The sequence below is a fragment of the Neodiprion lecontei genome, chromosome 2 (assembly GCF_021901455.1).
Source record: "Neodiprion lecontei isolate iyNeoLeco1 chromosome 2, iyNeoLeco1.1, whole genome shotgun sequence".
Classification (NCBI taxonomy): Eukaryota; Metazoa; Arthropoda; class Insecta; order Hymenoptera; family Diprionidae; genus Neodiprion; species Neodiprion lecontei.
In genome coordinates this window covers 44,185,336-44,210,585 of record NC_060261.1, presented here as the reverse complement: position 1 = coordinate 44,210,585, position 25,250 = coordinate 44,185,336, and the positions used below count along the sequence as shown (strand labels likewise).

Here is a 25,250-nt window from a genome sequence, read left to right as displayed (position 1 = left end):
GAAAGGTAGAATGTAACGCCAGCCCTTGTCCGAAGCCCCTCGACCCAGGGGGATAGCCAACCCTGCTAATGGGGATTATTTTACGATCCGATGAATACCGCGAATTCCAGGCCGACCACTTTGCGTATGCTACACGTCTTGTTATCGATATTTCCGAATTTTCAAGATGCCTCGAAGTGCCGTTTAATTTACAATGTACCGCGGTGCGCACGCGAATGGGCACGTCACGTGAGCTTATTATTTTCAGAGCAATAAATTTCACGGTAATTTTTCGCATCATTTGAATAAATATAGATCAATCTGCGAAGCATATCGAGCTACGATTATATTTTGTAAGCCGCGGTAAAATAATTTGTTTTGCAAGCTGCAGCAACGTGCTAGAAGCCTAAACGTACAAGTAATTTAAACGGTCCGATGGTATCCTTAGTCCGCATAAAAATCATCTTAAACATGAAGATATAACAACCTTGCTACCCAAATATGTTAGGCGTGTTAAATTTCACCGTTTTCTGTGTTATGCCAACTATGAGAAGCAGTTATGCGTACAAAAATATAGATCACAGTAATATCGTTCGGTAAAAAATGCAACTGTATTTAAACATGTCTGCATCTCTACTCAAGTCGAGTTTTGTTGTAAAAGTGTTACGTCCAATTTTAGAAAGTATCTTTAAGCAGTTTAGAGAATGAAAGAAGAAATACTATTTAGGGGTATATGGCACACACGTTATGAAATTCTTTGGCAAAATCCATTCTACATTGAGAATTACGCGCAATCGCGTTTGAAAAAGAACCAAAAATCTCTCCATCGTATTTTCTCGTCTGCAGGTGCATGAGGTACTTCACTGAGAGAAATTTTTAGTCCCGGTTACCGCTCAGTCCTCGACTATTTTCATTTTTTACCGCAATCAAAAAATATAGTTCTAGGTACAAAACGAAAATTAGTTTTTTAGCTGTTACCAGAAGGTCTAGTATCTGTTACTATTCTTTTTCATTGCGATCACTGTTACTATATTTTCTTGTAACTGTTGCGAAAATTTAATGCTTGTGCAACGATAAATTGACGTTAAGGCCTTATTTAACTAAAAAAAAAGTAGAGTAAAACCGAACAAACTGATTTTGCGTTGCAATAACCAAAAAAGGATCGACAATAGCGCTAAATGGTTACGCGTACCTCGTTTTTCGTAATTCCAACAATAGTCAAACAGTTTTTCTTAACGATACCTGTTTTACTGAATTTTTCTAGTTACCATAACAAATGAAATTTTTCTCAGTGTTGAAATCATGTGTCAAGGCTGACATGTCATTGCATCATAATGCATTTTGTCGCCATAATTCATTGCTACATTTACCGATGGTGACGAAACTTCCAATTTGTATCGCAAAACGGCTTACAAGTTTTTACTGATTGTGAGTGAAGATAAGTGCAATTCAAGTATATTTATGCATTTCAACGCAGTATTGCTTGGGTATTAGCACGATGAGGATAGACCGGGGAAATGATGCTGCTTCGTGTGCAGGTACACCGTGGATAATTATGTATGCGTTATTTAAGCGGTGTATTAAAACAAGTGTATAATATAGCAGCTATAGCATATGGAATTGCAGTTTCGTCGGTACTCGCTCGTATATACAGGGTGGGCCAAAAAAACGGGACTGGTTTGAAACGTGAATAAAATCCGGACAAGTTGTCAGATTTCCAAAAACTTTATTTTACTTGAAACTAGAAGAATGAATCTTTCGTGTCGCGTTTCGAAATCTGAAAAATCTTTATTCACTGCTGAGATATGCGGGCTAGAAAATCGGGTTTGGAAAAGTCGCTGGGGGATTGAAAACAATTAATATTAAAGTATGTTCAACTTAATTCCGATTTTAAATTATGATGCAAGGACGCAGTTAGACTGACGCAATTGGTTACAACAAAATTGACAACACTGTGCTTTTCGTTTATTTCGCTGATTTTAAATATTTCAACATTTTCTAACAATCAAATTGATTAACACGAAAAAGCAATGAGGAGCGGAATTCAGTTATACGGTTCAACGTATCCACCATTTACGGTTACTACTGCCAGAAGCGAGGTTGAAATTAGTAACGTTATCGTAACGGAACATTCGGGAAAAATCGCCAGTTTCTTAATTTCGCCACGACTTTGAAAGAACTAAGATTACCAAATATGAGAGTGTTTTACTTTCTTACGTTTTACTGAATTTCAGACAATTCCAAAATCGCGAAATAAGGGTTTTTTCTCAGCATGAATCGTTAACTTCCATATGATTGACAAAACTCTCATTCGCCAGGATGCAATATCACGTGCACTGAGGAGTAAGAGAACAGGCCATGTGACTTCAACTTCCGCGGTTCACTGAAAAATTCTCTCCCACGGCTGAAAATGTGATGCTCTAGGTAATTCGATAATATAAAAAAGGTCAGCCGTCACGCAATCTCGAAAAATCTCAAATGTTCGTTACATCTGGAGGGTGATTGGTCGTTGGCTGAATCAATTTTGGTCAAGTACTCGGCATCATTTACAGCCGACTTTTGTGATAATGGACATGTTTGATAATGTCATGAAAACAGAACTTCAACTTTCAAGCGCGTGTTTTGATTCTATTTACGAAAAAAAAAAAAAAAAATCTCAGATAATCTCTAAAATTCCAGAATCAATCTTCGAATCACAATTTCTGGAGGAAATTGAATTGAACATTCTTTAATATTAATTCTTTTCAGTCTCCCAGTGACTTTTTCAAACCCTGTTCTTCAAGAGTATGTATATCAACAACGAATAAAGATATTTCAGATTCTTAAACGCGACATGAAAAATTCATTCTTCTAGTTTCAAGCAAAATAAAGTTTTTAACAGCAGTCAACACGTTTGAATTTTATTCACGCTTCAAATCGGTCCCATTTTTTTTTTCTCCCACCCTGTATAAATATACATATATGCGTTACATATACGTATGTAGGTATATGATGATTAAGCACCACCGTTTACCTACGTTTGTATATATGGATACATACAAATCGATAACATATATGTATATTAAGGTGCTCCTTGTTTGGGGTGTTGACGAATTTTTTTCCTCCCAGCCCCGAAGTCAGCTTCAAATAATTCGAAAACAATGGCATAATTTTTTCAGATTTTTACATCGAATCTAAGCATTTATCACCAAAGCAAAACCAATTAAGCGCTAAGGTAGATTCATTAGATGAATTCTCTTATATTGTACTTCTCTTACATAAATTGCACTTCCTCTAAAGAAAAAAAAATGTCAGGTTCCGAGGTTGTGCAATTCGTCTAGATTGCCTCGTACGACGATGTGTACTTTTTCCCAGATAGGAGCAGTAATTCTCACCAAAACCTCGCGGTTACAGATTATTTGGAACATTATTACTCTTGCAACAAAATATATACTGAGAAAAAAAGTTTTACCCATGTTAATTTCCATAAGAAACTTCGATCACAATGCGGACCATCTTAGATTCGATGTAAAAATCTGAAAAAATTAGGCGATTGTTTTCGAATTATTTGAAGCTGATTTCAGGGCAGGGACGAAAAAAATTCGCCAACACCCTAAACAAGGACCACCTTAATATATATACATATACATATATATATATATGGCATTTCTGATCTCCCACTTGTATCTCATGTTAATGGATCGTATATCTAGCGTTATATGCTTCGAAGAAGTAGTCGGTACACAGCTGCACTAGTGTAGCAAAATTGCCCCTGGGGCAGCTTAGTCTCTCTTCCATGCCCCTTAGCCCCCACCCCCTTCCCCCTCCCTTCCCTCATCGCGCTGCCCCCTTCCCGGACCGTTCCTTCCACAGCCTTCTTTCCTTGTGCCCCGCACTATGCTCTCTTCGCCATGGCGAGAGCGAAGACTGATCAGAGAAGAACGCAGGTAAAATGCTGGCCCGCAGAAGAGAATACCGGTTCGGCGGACATTGGCGTCGCATTCGAGGGCTCTCAAAAAAATTCCGGCGACGGAAACCGTAATAAGTCGATGCGAGCAGTCTATTATTGATATTTAAAATTTTTAAATTCGTTAATTTTCCCGGTAACGATACATAATTTGCGAAGGTCTGAATTGTATAAAAACGGTTCCTTGTGGGAGTAAATTGTCGAGAAAATATAAAGCATACGATACCATGCATGGGAAATCAACGGTGAAACACATGCATATTTCTTGCTTCAACGAAACCGCTATGAATGACCTCAGTCATCATCAATTATCAATAGGTGGAGTCATTACACGGGGAAAAAAAAAATTAAGAAAAGCAAGGGTAGGTGATCTGGCTGTAGACAAATGAGCCTATAACCAAATAACCTAAGCCGTAAGTTGTTCATTGCTATCAAAGTCAGTGTCTCTTCGGTGGTCAATTGGATACAGCTGTGGATATCTTACGAACATATCCCAGTAAACATTGTCGTAGATTGAAGGATTATCTCGTAAGCTCAGATTTTATTCGTCCGTAAAGATCAACTGAATCGGATACTGTGACGTATGCACGACGGAGGGATCTATAAGTTATATTTTACAACTACGCCTTCCGTTGGCTGCCGAAGTATCGAATAAGTCACGTTTGAACCCTTTTTTCGCAAACAAACACTTTTCAACCTATAAATGGCCGGAACATAATTGTGACTGTTTTTTTTTTTTTTTTTTTTTCTACAATGTTTATTTGCGATGGAAAATCAAGACAGGATAACGTCAATTCAACGTATGTCACAGATTGCATCCAACGAACCAACGTTCTTGTCTCTTTTCAAGTGTCCTATTCAATCTCTTTTATGCCTAACCTCGGTCTTCTAGTTGACCTTCGTGGATATTCCGTGTTTAACTTAACTTGAAATACTTCGTACCGAAAGTTTTAATCCTTCCCCTGTTCGTGAAATATCGCCTATTGTAGTAGTATCAGTAAGGCGTGAGTAACGTATAAAGGTTCTTATTGTTAGAATAAGCAGAAAATACAACTAACACCAATTACTTCTTGTACTCGACGACATGAGAGAACTAGCAATCTGTGGTGCATTTATCATTGCCTTCATACGCGACTATGATTATCGAGAATTACTGTATAAGACAATCGTCTTGAATGCTGCGGTAGATGCGGAATTTCTTTGCTCTTGGTTTCAAGTCTCTTTGAGATGCCCATAGGCGACCGAACAGTTATTGTACGCTGCTAAAGTACAATCGCCCACCGCGAGTAAAGCGACGGTCGAGCTGCATGCAGCGTTCGTGGTCTTATATTCCACACACGGTAACTTGACTTTAAGAAAATATTTCATTGGCACAATTCAAGTTTTCGAACTATTTAAAAAGTCCACTATCGACAGCTGAATATTGATTCAACTAGCCCAAGTAGGGCGTTTTCTCCGTTAAACCATCAAGTAATTCTCTTCGATTGCCTGTTATTTCTTCACCTTATCGTTGATACTGGCTTTGATACCAGAAGTCGCATAATCATTATTTTTGCTCAGGTCAACACATATATAGCGAAAAGACTACACGCATATGTACAAGGGCAAAACGTTTGAAACGCTTGTCATTAACCCTTATCAAAATTAAATTTTGGGTGAACAATAGTAATAATTAAAATAAAGTGAAGTTGGAAATGGTCGCATTGAAAAACGCGGCGGTGATTAAATTGATTCGACACGCGAAATGGCATTCAGATAGACCGTGGCGTGTATGCGTAAGTGTTTCCAGCGTAACGTAGAGTGTACGGCCACTCCACTCCGTGAAGAACCTGAGCTAGATGGGTGACGGGAAAAGAAGCAAGGAACATCGGGTCGGCGTGTTTGCTCCGCGCAGACCGGTTTCACCGATGTATCAATACGGCGTCCTTGTCTCACACGCGAGCAGCACTCCCGTCTTCGTCGCACTCCCCCGGTATTCAAATGACCTCATACGGTGATTACGCGTCTCTCTCTTTCTCGGTCCTCGGCGCGGCGTCCCGGTAATTGCTGCTGTTTCTATTTCCGTTTTTAGCACCTAATCTTCCACCGCCGTTCGGACGCTGTTGCGGAGGCCGCTGGACAAGCCGTGGCTTGTATAGAGATAGGTGCCTCTGCTTATTGGTCTCCTGCCGGGTCAACGTATCCCGCAGACGGTGTCTTTCCTAACGCGTCTGCGCACGTGATAAATTTCAAACGGATTGCAGATAATATTTCACACGCTGGTCATGTATGGAACGCGAACGTATCTTCGTTTTTGCTCCAGTTCATGCATGGTATGGAAAGTCTCAAGATATAATAACCACCTGGGCTTGTACGGCACTCGATACCGCCGTCGTTTATGTTCCTCTTCGAACTGGTTATCTAAAAGCACGCGCTTCAGGGTGAAGCGAACCGATCGGAGTGGCAATTGAAAGTCCTCGAGGCCGGAAATGTCTGTTGCCAATGGTAAATTTGATTCGTTGCGATTCCGTTTTCAAGGGTCCTTATTCTTGTAACTTCGACTTTTGAAATTTGTTTCAGATAAATTTTAGCTGGTATAATTTAATCTCTTGCCGTGTGCACGTGAGGCAGAAATAAGATTCGCGTGCCGAATCTGTCGAAAAAACAAAACAGCATATTGAGTGACAAGAAGGCAAACTTGGTCTTTTCCGGCCGAGGGTAAGCTTGCAATATGAGTCGTAGGCGAGCACGCATACGAGCCGAAGACGATTTGCAAATACGAGGGATGAAAAGACCGTTGCCTCCTCGTTGCACACGATTCTTTGTACAACAAGAGTGTGTGACGCGTTTTTTCACCAAGTAGGAAATTGAGGGTCGCGTAATGTCAGACTTGTTCGCAACAGTGCATGCGCGCAGTGCAGAAAGGACCACTTTTAACTCCTAGGACTTGAAAGCGGGTTTTTCGGTACTCCAGACAAGCACATTGGTAGACTCACTCGAGAAAAGACACGCGTGAAAAAACGCGTAATACATGCTCGCGTTGTATAAAAGTTGTTCTGACCTGTAAAATCCCGGGGTACTAATTTTTCAGATGAAATCGCAGGAGCATATATCGTTTTCTTTATTTAGATTTGCATGTGCGCACGATTCCCATTAGTTGCACGATATCTATCGGCGTTATTTGTGTGGGTAGTGATTTTGATATTCAACTGCGGTAGTTGCGTTGTGGAACCAAGCTTCGACCACTATGATGGGTCTGTCGAACGAAAAGCTTTCATTGGAAAATCAACCGTGGTCAGGGATATAAGTTGAAGATCGAAGAGCCTTAGAATTTCCTGGGACGATTTTTTTTTTTATATTTTTCTCTCCGAGTAGTAAACACCTAGTGACAATATAGAGACCAGTACGAATCCAAACGTTCAGCAACAGAATAAAACATGTGTTATTACAAGTACTCAACGTGCGTTAGTGATATAAGTAGTTTACTGAGCCCCCTAACGTGGTGCAGGTAAAAGATAAGAGAGTTATTGTCGTGACGAGTGATAAATTCGACTGGCAAAGTCAGAGTGGCCACGGGAGTAGTAGGCATGACCGTGAATAAGAAGGTATTTGAGAAAAACAGCTTTAATACGCAGTAAAGCTGCTTCGGATACTGTGTACAAAGTTGTTCAGTTCGTAAGTATAGTCTTCGGCGTTCGTGCGCGCGCAGACGTTGCCGATAGATTGCGCTGCCATGTCGAGTGTTTCAACGTGATACCGGCATGGTATATAGAAATACAGTCGGTTGATGTGTATACTTGTATAGAGACGGTGCGTACCTCACGCACATGTTGTACCGAATGACGACGTTGTATGGCAAGATAGATAAGTGATTGGCCGAGCTAAGCTTAGTTTTATCATTCTCTGGATCGACGGACTAACTGTAGCAGTACCGTGCCCAAAATGTCTACCTCCACCTATACCTGCAATGTACTCATAATCTGTAGTCGCTTTTACCTTCGTCCTATTATAGAGCAATGAAATCTCCTGATTTTAGCCAGTAGCCAGCTTTTGTACTGCTCAGAACGCCGGTCGCGCTCTGTCTCGTTAATCATTCACGAAGAATCTTTAGTTACTACGCAGCTTTTCCTGACTCTTGTTATCGTTATACCAATGATTCAATCTTTAACCGAAACTTGAATATAACGTATATACTGTAGACCGTGTAATCACTGACAACGTACCGTTTGCGATCAAAGGGGCACGTCCATTTAAAGAAAATTATATTCAATGGATTACTGTTTCGTAATGGGCTAGTCGAAAGACACAGGTTAATGACAGCAGATTACTAGTTGTTAAAAGTAGAAATTCTCAAATTTTGTCGCACGTACGACTGCGTATTACATATCTCAGGCCAGAAAACGAAAGAGTGTTTGTCGTAACGTACCGGCCGCATCATGTCGCGAAACTCTCTGAAATTTGGTATAAGTATTTTATAATCATATGGTTTTTTAGTGCCAACCAATAATATTTTATTAATGCAATTCTTCGACGTCTGATTCTTATTTTTTCGCTGAGGTGTAGAAAAATTGTCGGAAAAAACATATTTTGTACTCAAAAACGTAGAGCCCAGATCGTATCTGTAGATCTTACTGACTATGCCGAAATAACATGACGGTAGAATTCTACACCTAATTTCTGAACGTTTCGATACATTTTGCGGTTTGCACGCCACGACACCACTCTTGCTTCATTTGGCTTTAGCAGCGTAACACTGAACCTCGTGAATGTCTAAAGATCGAGGCATTATACTGTCAAATACTAGTAATTCATTGTAACAACGCCGAGTTGATCAAATATTCTAATACTACAAAATATTGATTGGAATATGTTTGTTTTAAGGTGCATATAATAGCCCCTTCAGATGAGATTAATAGACATTCACAATAAACGGATACCTACTTGCTGTTGAGTCAGTTGCAACCTGGTCGCCTCGCGGTCTATCTACAACCGTCAAAAACTACAATAGTAAACGCCAGAAGTGTGTGGCTGGTGTGTGTGGAGAAAGAAACTGGAATCAAGAGAGGGAAAAAAGGATTCATTCTGGCTGCATTGTCTAGCGTTTAATTGATTAGGCCGCATTGCTGTACGGTGGCACGTTATTCAAGAACAAGTGGCTCACAATTGAATTGTCCGCGTGCGACACGTTCGTACGAATAAAACGTGTGACCGAAACAACGTCGTGACAAAGCGTGAATATGAGGACCCCCAAGCGCTGGAATGCTAACACCCAGAACAACTCGACTCTGAGTAACTTACACGCATGAATAATATTGATTCTAGCTGTTGAATCCATGTGCCTTGCAAGTCCACACGGGGTCCCTGGCTATGGACCAGAAGCACGTATCGGTATAATGTTCGTGGAAATCAGAGAATATAGCATACTAATGCAGGCTGTCAACCAGGGAAGCTCCTACAGATATACGGTTTTATTTCCGATCAATTATATATTGGTTTTGCTCCGGCTACGCTCTTGGAAATCTTTGGTTTCTGTAGGAAATCACATTACTGATGTGAAATTCTATCCGTATCAGTCCAATAAATGACAGTCTTGGGTGGTGACTCCATATTAGACGGCTTCCAAATTTTTAAAACAAAAAAATTTGGCCCTGGATGCTTTCAGAGAGCAGATTTTGCTGCAAGTTTTGAACAATGCATGTTCAATTAAGGGGTAAAACTTTTGAAATATTTACTTGAAACTTCATAACGTATAGGAATCATGGCGTCTTGTACGTGCCCCATGGTAAAAACAATTTCGCGATCGAGTATTGAGTTCGTAAGGTTTTGGGACAGCAGAAGTCGTGGTCTAAAGAATTGACCATCTGCATATTCGAAGAACTGAAAGAAGGTGCCGTTTTTGGTACCATTCTACTTCGGCCAAGTTAAGGAACCATATTAAAATGGCAATCAAAATTATGTAAGATAGAGTATCATAAAATATAATATTTTAAATCATCTGAAATTGATTGAAATCAGTAGAAGAGATCCGAGGCCATGCAAGTGTTTCTGAAATGGCCGGGAAGGAAATTTCATCCCATAAATTTGATATGCAATCACTCGTCGTCCAGCGTGGGGGTGAGAAAACTGCCTGTCTTATCAATTATTGTTCGTCAAGGTCGACGCGTAAAGTACAAATGAATAATGGTATGTTATACTTACCAGCTGCCATCATGAGGTCCACGATCGCCCAATTCCATGACCGCAGCGGATCCCAACAGTTTCCTTCGCGTCTTCATAACACAACGCCGTACCGTCAATTCGAATTCCTGACTCAATGTGTATGCACCTCAATTGGAGTGCTAATAAAATCACTCTTATTGAGTCGTACGGGAACGAGCCTCACAGTTACAGTTTGTCGTTATATTATTACAGTTACGGAAATTCAGTCTCGCAATATGACATAGCGCTGTAATTGAAATCGTGTTTCAAAATTGGCGAGAAGATTCATCGAAAAACTTCTTTCAGCAATTTTACCCACTTACTGGTAAAAGGTGGTGTGAATCTGGGAGAAGGACATCTTAAAGAGCGGTTAACCGCGTTGTTGATCGCCGTGCGGAGGGCCATCCATAAATGACATCAATACGGGTCACTTACACGACCCTTATTACTTGCCCCCCCGCCCTTATAATAATGACCTCACTAAACCCCATTCTTATACTCTCCATATTTTCTCATTACACAGGACATTTAAAAAAGATAATATTTTGTCTTATGAACATTTGTATGTTTCGTATACGATTATCGCACATAATACTTTTAACCACTCTTAAATGATGCCAAGCATCGAACGCCACGAGCGGGCTTTTTAAAATTGAGCTAAAAAATTTGTCGGTGAATGGAACAGTGTTTGGAGTAAAAATCGGCATAATTTTACGTCTCGTTTGCTTAGCCTACTCCTCGATACAAGATATTACGTTGTCGGAGTTACCCTTCCCCCTTGTGTGATGACGTCATGCATGAACGGCCCGTATCGAAAATGTATCGAGAGCCAATAATCCAATCAAAATGTGATCTTAATATAAGGGAACAAATATTTTCTGTGAATATATCTTCCTGGTACTTGAGATCCCAACGAATTACCTAAACCCCAACACCATTAAAATAATAAGAAGTCATCGTGAACCTAATCGCCATGTCCACGTAAAGTTTGAGTTTAACGAATAATTTTTCAAGTTATGCGCACGAAGTTGTCCAGATTGCAAATGCTAATAACTTATTAATGTAAAAGAGAGTCAGTAAAAGTATTGAGTAATCGTTTCATCAATCGACTGGTTTATTAGCAGCTTTCACGCGTGATGTCAATCTGCAACAGAGTTCACATTAAACATATTCTAAGTAAGACTGTATTAGAAGAATTAGGTGCGCTTATATGCTGCCAAGTGGCCACTACAAAAAATCACGATGTACGTGAAACAACCGTAAGTTGAAGAATTCAATTATGTGTACTTGGATATGTGGTATAGACCGTGTGCCGTTTGAACGTACATAAATTCATTCAATATCTAAACCGTCATTGTGCTTCGTCTTGGAAACAGGTTTGGATGCTGAAGTACCCAATAGTACCCATATCCTATTTACAGGAAAGTCAGTCAAGGTATATCTATTTGTGAACAATGCATAAGGCATTTCGTGCCAACGTGCCTCGAATATAATACCAGTCACCTCGGATCTGGTGAATTTTTCTTCACATCCTATCATGTTAATTTAAACGAACTAGCATCATTATTTTCTTAATATCTGTCCATGCTGATTACCAGTAGTGTTCTCGTAGTATTGTATTCCTTCGCTATTTAGAAGTGGACGACAAAAACTCAAGCTGTGAAAAAAAAATCACCACCTATTCCCCAAAGTGTTCACAATGACGGGTGTTTAAGCCATTGTACGGCTGCTTCTTTCAATACGGATTTCCAAGCCATTTGAGAACATTTCCAAGTAAGTGAAAACTTAGATTGACAAAAGTGATACAAGCATGTTGAACGCAATGAGCGAGCAACTTGAATATACCACCTTAATCCACAGAGACGATATCATATAATGAATCTATTACTCTAATCAAGTGCTGGAAGAAAAATATTAGTGTATGCGTGTCTAATACCTACAAAAATATTGAATTATGTTATCATAAAATGAAAGGATGCAATGAGAGCTCGGAATCAAATATATCGGGCATGATAATTTTTTTTTTCCAGGGCTTGTATCCGCAAATCTACACGTTGCCTAGCTGTTGTAAAAATACGGTTTCACCGTATCAGTCCGAGCTCAAGTTCGTTGGTACTTGACATAATCTTCATTAGGGCAAATATCGAATAGTTATAGCCTTAATATAAATTCCTAACTCGTAATCATGCTCCTTATACTCTAAAATCGATCAGGCTACCGACCAATTGTTAGAATCCAGCTCGTCCGGCAGACTATCATCCATATTCGTATGCATGCATCGGCAGTTTACAGTTTTCTTACTCTAGGCAGAAATCCTCAGCAAGGAGTGGAAAATGGAAAATCGAATTATCCGACAACTTGTGTCCACTTACACTTAATATCGAGACTTTCAACTATCGCATTATGTCTGGATCTTTGTACCGAAAGTGAGATCGAGGAAAGTGAAATACATGCTACCGATCACGTGTGAGATTGAAAACAAATGATCTCGCATTCTGTTTGAAGCGTCAACGTCGGTAGTTGAGTTCATTCAATTTCACTCGCATACTTCCTTCACCGCGGTATTATAAGTATAGCCCATGTTATGTATAACATAATACATAGCTGGAGGTATGCAGTGTCAACAAGCTCGCGTTAGGCATTAACCAAACTCGAGGGTTTCCGACTGATCTACATACAACGCTCAGCGGCGTCGATCCAGACCCGTGCGATAATTATAATTTTAGGATTCTTGTGCGACGTGAGGGATGTGGACCCAAACTAACCGTAAATATAGTCCAACAACTGAATGCAACTGATTTCTATGCTCAGTTTATAAAAGTTGTTTTCCGGAGGATGTGGCTAATATCAACGTTACACGGCATAAGAATTCGTATGCAATAGCGACGCACTTCTACGTTGTACCATGTGACAGAATATTGAATAGGGCCTCAGGCCTCGAACCGGGCCGATCTTATCATGGGCATATTTGGAAAGTGCTAAAACAACCGTATTAGGACGTTCGGGGGACCGTGCCCAGTTGGGAAGCTCGTCAATACCTCTTCGACTCTAGGATTTTTTACAAAGATATGAAAGAAGAATGAATGGGCCTCTAGTGATATCTAGGGTTGCACCATTGTACAATTTCTTTTACAATAAGAGACTGTGAGATTCTTGTAAACTAATCCGGCACAAGATTTTATATGCATACTTGTTCAATTGTATTTACGTTATAATGGACTGTAGCCCCGAGTGATACAATTCTAGTGAAATGGGTGTATCATTCGTAAAACATTGCAGATTACTCGCCAAGGGCAGAAGCAGGGCTACGTATATATACGCGAGGTGACTTGGAGTTCAAAGTTTATTTTAGTGGTGTCAAAGTATTGCGTAGTCACGAAGAAGTTACACATGTACAACTGATGTGAGTATATTGGATAACGTTGGCATAATTGAAGAATATTCACAGCGATAGCAGCCAGCGGATAGCCCCTCGATTCGGCTCCTATGTAACGTTATAAAGTAAGAAATCCTGAATTTGTCAGTACACTTGACGAGACTAAAAAAGATAAAATTTTCTTAAATCAGAACAAACACTTCGAAGGTATGATGAAAATAGCACTTGGAAAAAGGAAAGGCTCCGGCAGAATAGAATTCCAAATTTTTATAACCCTGTAATATCTGCGAGTTAGTGACGCTTTCAGGTCTAATTCACTGTAATATAATATGTACTTCCGCCAACGCACACGCATCGACGGATTTACTTTGAATAAATACAAAATTTCAGCAACGAAGAGCATACACGCGCGACAAGACTGCCCAATCATCACCTTTCTTAGACAATAAACAATATCTCAGTCTCTGTTCTACATGTGTACTTTTTTTTATCGCCTATCTCGATCCAACTCCGCGTCGCGTCGTACGGCTATATTTCACCAGCACGCAACTTGTGCCGCGAGCCACACCGGTTATGTTTCCAACTACGTATTTCAAACCTGCTAACGAACTGAGATGATTATCTGAATTGCCGACGCATTGTGATCCTGCTGGTGCTCGAGGTTACCTCTCGAGTATTTCTTTCGACCTTCGGTATTATTTTCTTCTCGTGATAAGCATACCCCTTAGGTTTACCTGCAACAAAGGAGAGACGATTGTTGAATTGGGCATTTTGTTTGGCGATTAGTGAAAATCTTCATTTCTCTCGAATGGAATGGGTATCTTTCGATCTGTCAAGCGTGCGAGGAAAAAAAAACCTGTTCTATTTACATTTGCGACGGCAATTATGCGAACAGTACCGTTTGGAGTAAAAATTACTTGGATTGCGGCATTTGACAAATTTAAAGAACACCCGCAAACGTAACATTAACACCCTAATTGGCGATTCTCGCCATAATCCTTGTAATTTTTACTACATAAAAGTGCTGTTCGTATAACTATCATCGCATGGGTAAATCCCACAGGTTCTTTTTCCTTGTACACTCGGATTAATTCAAATTTTGATCATAAATCAGGTTCAACGAATTATGTACAGATACTTTGACGCATGCTCAATGCAGATTATCTCTGTAAATTCTCGTTGTCTCAAAAAATTACCGCTACGCAGTTTAAGTACATATCCGCATCGCTCCAAAAACATATTTGCCTTCGGCGTGGGATTTTCCGCAGCCGTAGCACGATACCATTGGCTTAGGTTCGCCGAAGTCATTTAATCTCGTAATTGTACACGAAAGTCGTGTGCTCTGAGTCGCGTTCTTTCTCGCCCTAGTAGGCAACGTTGGTATGGCGTTGCTGGCCGAGGAGACATATAACGGCTGCACATGCAAGATGCACGAACTTCAAGAGGCTTACATATAATTGCCTCCTCCGTCGCCTTCCTGCGGCTTGAGTGCCCAACCAGCATTCCTTGCTGCCGCGGCTATCACCGTATCTCAGGGAAGAAGGACACCGAGGATTCCCCGCATGGAAGCCCGTGCATGGATTAGAGTACGTGCCGACTACTTCCGCCGTTCAGTTATGAGGACGCTGACTACTACATTAGTTGAAATCTGTGCATCGGAGTTGAATTGCCGAGCGAGGAAGCGTCGGTTAACGATAGATGTACGTACGGGCCAGCTGTCTCGCACTTATAGCGATTAGCCGACCGTCGGGAGTTGCCCTTAGATGAAGAGCGATAAATCCAAACCGCGCGCGTATTGTTCATTTATTCGTGTGGCGAATATACATCTTGATCAACTTTGCCGGATAAATCTCCGAAGCGCAACAAAAATTTTATCAAGCTTTCAAATAATCATTTACCTAAATTCTTAACAAAAGCAATGAAAGAAACATGTCATGCCGACGACTCTCCATCAGTGCTCACTAGTTTCCCTTTTCTTATTCCCTTTCCAGAGGTCTGTATGAGGTCTTTCTAGGGATCGATGAGTTAAGGGTGGTGACCCAGCAGCATGCGACGTTCGGTGTTTAAAAGTTTCAGATTCCGTTTTTAGGATCCGCTCAATTACAACTGTCCCGACTATCGGTGTTTCAAGTGTTTTCAACTTCCCCCCCTTATTTTTCAAGTAACAAGTGATTCATTTCGCTGAGCTTGCTGCGGCCAGCCGAAGAACTTCCCGCTGGAATGCGTATCGAGCCCACGAAACTTTCACAGATGAAATTTTATTCTCTTCTTCAGATCTCGTTATTGAAATAACACAAAAATCACACCGCCGGCAAAAATTCAAAAGTTTTCAGTCCTAAATTAAAAAAGCTTCATCGATTGAGACCAAAAGCAACGGAACCCGTTGGTTGGTTCTACAGATATCGTCGGACAAAAAATTGATTTTACCAAACACAAAGTTATTTGAATAACAAATTAGAAAATTTAGAAAATACAATTTATTAACGTTTCATGGGCTTGAAATGTATCCCAGCGAAAACTTTTTAGGCTGGCCTCATCAAGGTCAACCAAATAAACTACTTGATGTTCTTTTTCGAACGAAGAATCCTGAAAAATTTGTCTCAAGTTTTATAGCTACCAGGTAACAATTATATTAAAATGATTTCGGTGAAAATGTAATTACATAACCGGCTCCGGGAACAAGTGGTACGTACGGTATTCACAGAGATTCTCGCGTCGTCTCCCGCTGGCGTCGCTCATTTTCTACACTATTGTGCGTCGTCATACAATAGCAGGAATCTTAATTAAGCCTTGAAAATATAATCACAGGGGAACGAAGAGTCTTCTCATTAGAAAATTTTTGCTGGGTCATCCAATCACTCGAGACGTATCTAGACCAGATCCGTGCTTTTGATTTTTGAACTAGATTCATCGCGCAGTTTCGATCTCCGGCTACTCGAGACGCATTGGGTGTTCTCCTTCGGTCATTCGCCGAGTCTTGTGTCGGAGCTAGGTTAATCCGAGGCAACGCAGTAGAGTTACCTGTATACGCACGCACACATGCCCAACAGCCTTGAAGAACGGTTATGATGTTTTTATTATTAATTCGTTTTGCACGTTACTTGCCGGTGAACACTGCGATGCACGGAAACCAGTTTCTTCGGGTATAAGATTACGGCCGTGCTGTGATTCGTAGGGAATGATCTTACAGCTAGCATGGTTAGACGAAAACATTTACCGACACTGAATTTTCTTATCCCTCTCCATCTTAAAACCGGCTTACGGTCGTGAGCTTTCTAGAAGGTCTGGTTGTATCATTGGCTCGGTCAAGTTTGCTACTTAAAAAATTCCCTACGAGTTGGTGCAGCTTGCGTTGTTTCCGTAAGTTGAGCTAGCTGGTGACACCGAAAATATTTGTAACATAGCGCGGAAGAGCTTAGGCGTTTCTTTACTCTGCGGCTTGCGTCGTATAAACCTGTCTGTCGCATCAACCAAATAGTTGAATGGAAAATATTTATTCTCATCGTAAATTAATATTCCCCAACGGCCAATAGCAAGAGTACTATGGTGAAAAGACTTGGGACTTGCATCTTCGGCTCCGTGATTGTTGCATTCGGATTAAATCTTCTCATTCCGCATGGTTAAAATCGTACAAGGATAACCATGAAAATTTTTATGTCCCCGTGAATATACAAAGTGAGCGTTTCGAGAGATCGCGTGTACGGAATATTTATATCATGATAACATGTTCGGTTGCCTGTGAGATTAATTCAAACTGAGAACTGAATATACTATACGTTTTAAATTAAAAACCTTAAAGTCGGTATCGATATTGCATCGATGGCCATTCCAATACGTTCGTATTTTGTACAAGTCGGACAATGGCATTTGCTCGATAGTATCAATAGCCACGAAAGTAAGGTTTTAAAAATATTTGATCCCGGGACAATTGGGAACAATAATAGTAGACGCAATATTTTTGGTGCAATGGTCTTTATGGATCGTCCATGTATGATAAGTATAGCGGTTTTTCAGTTCACAGCGGACGTGACGTACGCATGAGTATATTTATCGAGTGCAAACATTCACGCTATGATAGCAGGCACATAGCATCAGCCGGATTGAGTTCGAAATACTTGCCCGTCTCTCGTCGGTGAAATTCAAATAACTCACGAGGCTTCGGGAAGTACAAAGAAGCGCTAGTTCCTTCTAAGAGATAGAATTTATAACGGTGAATAAAGGTGGCCGTTGAGCAAGTGGGAGAACAGCAAGGTGGAGAGAGGTCACACTGTTCGTAAGATGGTTGATTTCAAAACACGTGGAAGAGAGCCGCTGCACTAGGCCGAAATTCAAACGTCGAACGTGTATTGACCATTAGCCTACTACTCAAAGTGACTAATAAGTAATACAAGTAGGTATACTTGTAAGAATGTGTTACTTGAACTGAGTTTTCATTTTTCAGTATATTGTAAAGCCAGAATTAAATCGCTCAGGTGTAAACGGTGACGATATTCTTCATTATGTGCCAGAATTCAAGTCGCCGGTCAAATCATTTGAGAACACTAATTCTTGTAACTGATTTTGGGGCTGGAGCATTCAGCAAGCTTAACGAATCAAAGCCAAACTATTAACCAAGCCGGTCCGGTAGAATTTGCGTCTAGAAGCGTATGAATGGTATTGCACGGGCGTGCATCTACACTTCTCCCATCTCTTCCCATCCACACTTGTACACGGAAGGAAAAAACTTATGAATTCATTCGAATCCATTGCGGTAAAAAATAAAATATATATATTTTATGATACCTGTTTCAAACATTCAAGATTATTAAGTATTCAAGAAATATGATCAGTAGCAATGTGTATCTGATGACCTTTTTTTGAAAATCAAACAGTCTGTAGCGAGCTGTAATAATAAAGGGTATATAAATAATCGGCACTGACACGCGTTTGATAGCGTTGTCAACATTCAACTACTTGCGATTAGGTATTTGCAATGTGTCGGGGAAGATTGACGCATGCGCGGTGTTAATGTTGAGAGATGGTGAGAAAAGATCCTAATTCCCACGGCCTTGAATTACACTTCCCGTCTTTTTTTTGATCTGAAGATGTACTGCCGTGAAAATATGCATACTGGAGCTTACATTTTCTGCAAACGGTCTGAAAATGGAACTTCAGCATTACTTTTTCGTATCCGACAGATTTTGGTTTTAATCGAGTGCTCGAATATTTATTTATCATCAATCGTACTATCTTCAGTCGCCCTGTATCCGATAAATCTCTGTGTTTAATCGGTCTGTGTCAAATTAATCTCGTGTTCAATACAGCTTTCTATTTTAGTGCATCTATCGGGTGGTATACAAACGGGCTTTCCCCCTCCCACCGTCTCCTATCGGTATACAGTCGTTGGCAATTTTTGGTCTTACCCGTAGTGCCGTCGTAGTTCACAGAGAGCGAAAAGCTTACGTTTGTCAGTCCCATGCACGCATCGTGAAGCACCGAGGAACTGAAACGCCTAGTATTTTGAGAAAATCGTCTGACAAGCAAGCCTTAAGGTTGTGACCAGAATTACGTGCATACAGTAAAGAAATGTCTGTGCGAGATACTTTGGACGTTATACGATTGAGAATACTCTTCTCGTAGCTAGGCCTGACTGCACATGAGTGTGTGGTGTAAATACATACCTAGATAAGATAAGTTCCACCTTGGATGATTCAAATGCAGTCAACGAAAGAAGCAAGCAGTGAAATTTTAACTGCTGACCTCATTGTCTGTTTGGTGCTACAGATTATTTCCAATGACTTGGAAAAAAAATGCAAGCATGATAGGTCGGATGATGTTGATTGAATGAAATTGTGATGGATACCTGCAGTTTGTGCCAAATTGTACTTGCTTAAGAAGTGCAATACATATTTATAAATACTCTGCGAGGAATTTTAGCTGATAGAAATTGTTCGAAAATCGATCAGCTTGTAACGAATCGGACAAAACTTTGACTACGAAAGAGTGGGTAAATGATAAGAAAAAAGTGATTTCCTCAGCTTGACAAGATTAGTCCGCAATCGTCGGTACCTCTTTTATACACCTCTACGGTTTTTGCAGCAAACGTTCAGTAGGCATTTGTGGTAATAATCTGCAGTGAAATATACAAATGAAGATGCACGGACCTTACATTAGCGTATAAACATCATAGTTTCAAACTATTGGCAAATTATTGATAAATTCATCTTTTCTCAAACGCTCGGAGTCTACCACGTTAGAGCCTTTATCGGATTCGTGGCAGAATCTATGGGGAACTTCAAACGGCCCTATTATCCTCATTGGTCATTGAGGAAAAGAGGAAAATGTCAGCGATAGCATTTCTAGTATTAATATTCGGGGTAGGCCGGATACTGCGTGACAATACTGAACGCACAGAGCGGCATATACTTACAAGTAGAGTTGTACAAAAAGGTGCAATCTTCATCTATTACGGGCGTGAACCACAATGTAAATCAGTACGCGGACCCTGCAATGCTCTCGATGACGTGAGGGTATTACTACAATGCGGTGGTTTAACGACAATAATATATTATCATTATAAACTTGCATATTATATCTGTAACCAAGTATTACACAAATACATATTATTCACTTGGTATAAGTACAAGACCTTACAAATGTGTTGGATATAATTTGGCTTGAAAACACGTCGAGGTATTTGATTGTGAGCGATCCTCCCGGCTTGGAATAATAATCTTATCGTTTGCAACGTGCAGAAAGAAGTGTTATTACGTATTCGTTACTCGATTGCGACAGAAAATCCAGAGGACACACTGAATGCTGTACATATTTATATTATACACATTGTGAACTCTTTGCCGTGTGAGAAAACCGAGTAATGTAGATGATCGTGTCTAAGGTACTCATTTGTCAGGCTGAAGCGCGTACCATGCATGTATACCTGAGTGAGGTTGATTCTGACCTTCCTCATTTCAGCGGGTTCGAAATGACCAATAGTTAGAAGTACCAAATGGCACCGGTGCATCGTGCTGACGTGGCGTGTCGAAAAATTTAAGACAGATTTTATATCTGTTGTGGCATATATATGGACGGAACTTTGTCGGAGTTGAATCTACATCAATTGTGGTGGATCTACCTAAGCATATTGTAACTGTTACTACTGGTTTTGTAACGCTTACCTATTATCGGATTTGTAAATCTCGCCACAATTGATGTAGATTTAACTCTAAAAAAGTGTTGTCCATGTATTCACAACAGGAAATGTGAAATCTACATTATTTTTCTTTCGGTGCGGATTCTGACCGATTCAAGGCCACCTGGTGCCACCGCTTTTACCCATTCAACCTGTCGAGCTTCCATGCAATTAAATCAAGACACGGACAGCCTTAAATCGGCCATAATCCACCTTGGGAGGTGAACATACATAAGATGTATACCCGCCAACACACTAAAGTACAAAACACATTTCACGTACCAATGTTTTAAGGCGTATGCAGGCCGACTTTGTGCACTTATAGGTGTGGAGTCGCTACGCATCGCTACGCAAGCATGTACACACCACATCGCATGAGTAGAGATAAGTGGTTATAGTCGAAGAATGGTTGGTAATAATTGAGACTTGACACTCACTTGACACCTGTGAATTGAACGCTAAGATATCGTAGGGAGAGTTCTGCAGTCATAAGGTAGAGAAATTTTTTTTTAACAGCGAAGCCTTCGTCAATTATTGATCATGTAGTACGGTCAGTTTTAACCGTACCGTAGAATCTTGATTGTTCAAATTTATTGATTACGAGCGGATCTATAGCTGATGAGCGATAGTTCGAGTAGGTAATGGAAAGGTAACGTTAGATGAAACGATGATAGACGATAAAGAACGCTAGAATCATATGTATCGAACAGTAAGGTAGTGCATATTTTTAAAATTACTTCTTCACACATGATGTAGGACTTTAACGTTCGTCACATCGTTTTAGTTAAATAAAATACGTTTCACTTTGACGTAAGTTTGAGTTGTGATCTGGATAATCGCAGTTGTAGTGCAATGACGTGATTTTTCAACAATAAAATTGTATAGCTACAGCATTGGAGTGCATAGTCACATGATCTGTTAGAATTCTGACGCTAAATTTGAAATCCAATATCAGAAATTACGATAAAAATCAGTGCTTTCGATCGAACATACAGGTGACTCTAATGGATACAGAAAAATCTGTACCCTGCATAATATACTTGATAATCCGTGTTTCAGTAAGGGCCAGCCAAGGCTCATCCGGGTATATAATAAGTGTGACCGCCGAGTAAAAGTTTCAAGGCTTGAGTAACCACAACCACGGCTTTAAAAAACCACTCATTTGGGATCATTAGGCACGCTCCATTGGTAGGAAACCATTGGAAACTGAGGATACCACGAGGATCCGTACTGTTTACTTTTTACCATATGCGCCTGCGGTACGCACTAAGGGACGCCACGGAAAATTTGGGGCGTTTGACGGCGACGAACAAAGCTCGATTTATTCATGAAAAACATACTGTGGTGGAGAATTTGGACAATTCTCATGTGTTGGTATTTTAAATTCCCCTCCGCTAATATCTTACTGTAGTAATCTCAGAGAATAATGTAACGAGAAATCGGATTTAGAGACGTTGTGTGAAACAAAGATGGCGCTGACACGTCAGCTAGGTTGGGGAGGGGATGGGTGAATGCTCTGTGAAGTAATCACGTGAAAATGCGACGGAGAACCGAACGGCCTACACATGCAGACAACGTCTTTACTTCGTTGCTGGGCCGTGTTTTTAATTGTGGTATTGTAATGGATATTTCATTAACGTAATTTCACTCCTATTTCTTTTCCCCATAAACTGTCCATACGCGTAGCAAACACCCACGGGAAGTTTCGTTTACACATAACCATAAAAGTATAACTAGTTGGACTAGTTGGAAAGTATATATATATATGAGGTATTCCATGCCAACTGAGAGGTCATTTTCCCTGACCCTCGCCAATTTGTTTCATTATTTTTTATATGATTCTACAACCTGAAAAAAGCACTCACCATTTTTTTCAGATTTTTCGTCCCAACCTTTCTTTTTTAAAAAATGTTACAAACCCTTTTATGGTCTTAAAAAAAGACGCAATTTTTTTTTTTTTTGCAAAAATTCACATAATTTCTGGGTCTCAAAACCAACATTTTGAGCCATAGTTCAGAGTGAAGAATTGATTTTTAGTATTTCTTAAATAATTTTTTAGAGGAATAATTTTTCTTATTTTGTATGTATACAAAACATTTGTTATGTTTGTAACATTTTTTTAAAAAAGAATGGTTGGGTCGAAAAATCTGAAAAAAATGGTGAGTGCTTTTTTTAGGTTGCAGAACCATATGAAAAATAATGAAGCAAATTGGCGGGGGTCGTATACATTTTTTTATTTTTGGTTTGAGTTTGGTTGTGTATGGTGAATATGATTTCAATTTCAAAATTCTTCCGGTGATTCCTCAAGTTCGAAAGTGTTCTTCCGCAGGTAATAATATTACCGCACGTTATGCAAACTATCGTCACAGAATGGTTTGAGATTGCTGTAAAGAGTACGTTTACTTCATATGCTCATCCGAACTACGGCCGCTGAACAGTAGGTATGCATGCCTTGTAGTTGTAGTCGCTAGAAGCCATAGCCAGCGAAACATGGAAGCACAACGAAGGAGTGAGGGATGGAAAAGTCGGAGTCATCTTGAACCACAAGGCTAAACTCTTGATCGGTCATCTGGTTCTACTTTTTCTACTTCTCATACACCTATTCATTTTCTTTCTCTTCTCGACCTCCGAAACGAAGTAGTTCCTCGCCCTTTTTTCATTCCAGTTGATGCAGTTCCTTCTCTCATTTCGTTCTTCTTGTACTTGAGATCTTTGTTGATATTGCCATAGTTATTTCTCACTTTTTTCTCAACTTCGCCATCTTAGATATTTACAGTCTCCTTACACCTCCGGTGCTCAAAAGTTACCTCTACCTATGGAAACTGACGCCCTCTCATACCTCCTCTCCCATCGCTCCGCTTCTTGCTCCCACTTCTTTCATATCTTCTCTGACTTCTCTCCTCCTCCCTAAGTATGGCGAGTACAAGCGAACGAGAATCTCAGTGTCGTAGACGCATGAAATCCGTAGTATGCGCAGTAATATTTTCAAAATCATAGAAACCTGAAAAATGAAGAATATTCATAATAAAAGAGATTTCAAGATTTCTGGCTTGAGAATAATGATGAATTCTGAAATTATTATTACACCAGCAGTACATATGTTTTCTAATACTACAGGATCCGTAAATATTCGTGGAAGATATCTTGCCAAACCCATACAAGGGTTTTGACGGTGCGCATCTCACAAGAAATATCTCGCAAGATTCCAACAGCGTTGGAATTATATTCAAATTATTTGCGCGAAGAATCCCTCCGGATTCTTTGCGAGGGCTTTTTTGACTCGCAAATCAATTTCGTCTCTTTTTTTACAAAACTTTCAAAATGTTTTTTTATGCGCAGACCTGGTCACTTGGATTGTCGATATTTTGACTCTCATACATACCTGATTTCTAGTAGAAGAACGAAAATGATGTATCTTCCATATTTTAAATAACTATGCTCATCTGCGACTAGGCTACCAGATATATTCAGACCATCGTCTCAGAAATGTGGTTGATTTCATTCACTACCGCATTCTCAGATTGAGATTTAGATCGAATAAATCTGCCTGATGATTTATCGAGGCTCGATCTAAGCGGGGTCTTGCATCCACGTTAATTTGAGATATTCTCACCCTTACTACCGGTTACACTTGTAATTATGGTAGACCCACATTCTAAAGGAATATCGCATTTCATCTTGAGCTTGGTATAACAGGCGCAATGATGTTTTTCTTCCATGTAACAATATTTTTGAATTGATAATTTGCACTAATCTGTATTATGTACCTACAATTTTTGTTCGATGCTGTTTTTTGAAAAGTATTTCACGAAACTGGAATTCAAACGTCGCGTGCTTCGTAGCCATCGATATGTGAACGTTACGTTGCTCTGCATCGATATCGGACTCGAGAACATGAAAAGGTTCGATGACATGTCACTAAAGCAGGAATCTTCAAGCGCTTACCGATAATCAAGGGCGTACCTTTCTCCGGTTACCTTGCCGTTGAGTCAATTCCTTGGTAAGTCAGAATACCCCCGATGATTTCTACCTTAGCAACACACGATGGACTTCCGCGATGGAATAGGTGCAACACCTCCCCTCCCCCACGAAAGACACGGTCGGTTCGGTAACGAGCTGTAAACACTATCAGTACACCCAGTCGCTCCGTATTTTATACCCAATCAAGCTGTGGTTCGGGATTGGTTTTTTCAAATCGACACAGGTCAACTTCAAGCAAGGCACGCGATTCATCGAACTTTGATATCTTCGATATTTCACCAGCAAGGCACCTCATCCGTATAACTATGCCTTTAATGTATAGTCGGTATAACACGTATACAGCGACAAGTAGGATCGTGTCGCGGTCAGACTGATTGTTGGCGGTGTATACAACAAGTTTCATCATTGTCGTATCTACTCGTTCGGCGCGCAGTGGTGTATAACGCGGCACTGAGAGTTCACATAGGAAGTTGGTATCTTAGAGAGAATGGTTACGGATGGTTATGAGTGTACCTTCGTGTAATGTACACTCAGCAGCACTGTGCGTGCGACGGATAGAAGAGCGAGCAAGTAGATAAGGTGGGGTGTCACGGTTGAGGAACTGCTTCCTCAGACGTTGG

At 40.2% G+C, this 25,250-nt stretch overlaps 2 protein-coding genes across 4 annotated transcripts in view; both read right to left on the bottom strand.

Annotated features, from left to right (window-relative positions):
- LOC107220921 (epidermal growth factor receptor) overlaps nt 1-25,250 on the bottom strand; it is a 98,189-nt gene that overhangs the window by 28,724 nt on the left and 44,215 nt on the right. The window contains exons 1-2 of one of the 3 annotated variants that reach the window (XM_046732135.1): nt 10,103-10,217; nt 8,846-8,887 (exon numbers count right to left, since the gene is read on the bottom strand). The exons of 1 other annotated variant lie outside the window; for it this stretch is intronic. In XM_046732135.1, coding sequence (XP_046588091.1) covers nt 8,846-8,887; nt 10,103-10,115 — 55 coding nt within the window. In that variant the 5' untranslated portion in view covers nt 10,116-10,217. Of the gene's footprint in view, nt 1-8,845; nt 8,888-10,102; nt 10,226-25,250 lie in introns of those variants that run through there. One more of the 3 variants, XM_046732137.1, reaches the window with a different exon arrangement.
- Nucleotides 14,092-25,250, bottom strand: part of LOC107220923 (protein NDRG3) — an 82,977-nt gene continuing 71,818 nt past the window's right edge. The window contains exon 10 of the mRNA XM_046732141.1: nt 14,092-14,212. Coding sequence (XP_046588097.1) covers nt 14,097-14,212 — 116 coding nt within the window. The 3' untranslated portion in view covers nt 14,092-14,096. The remainder of the gene's footprint in view (nt 14,213-25,250) is intronic.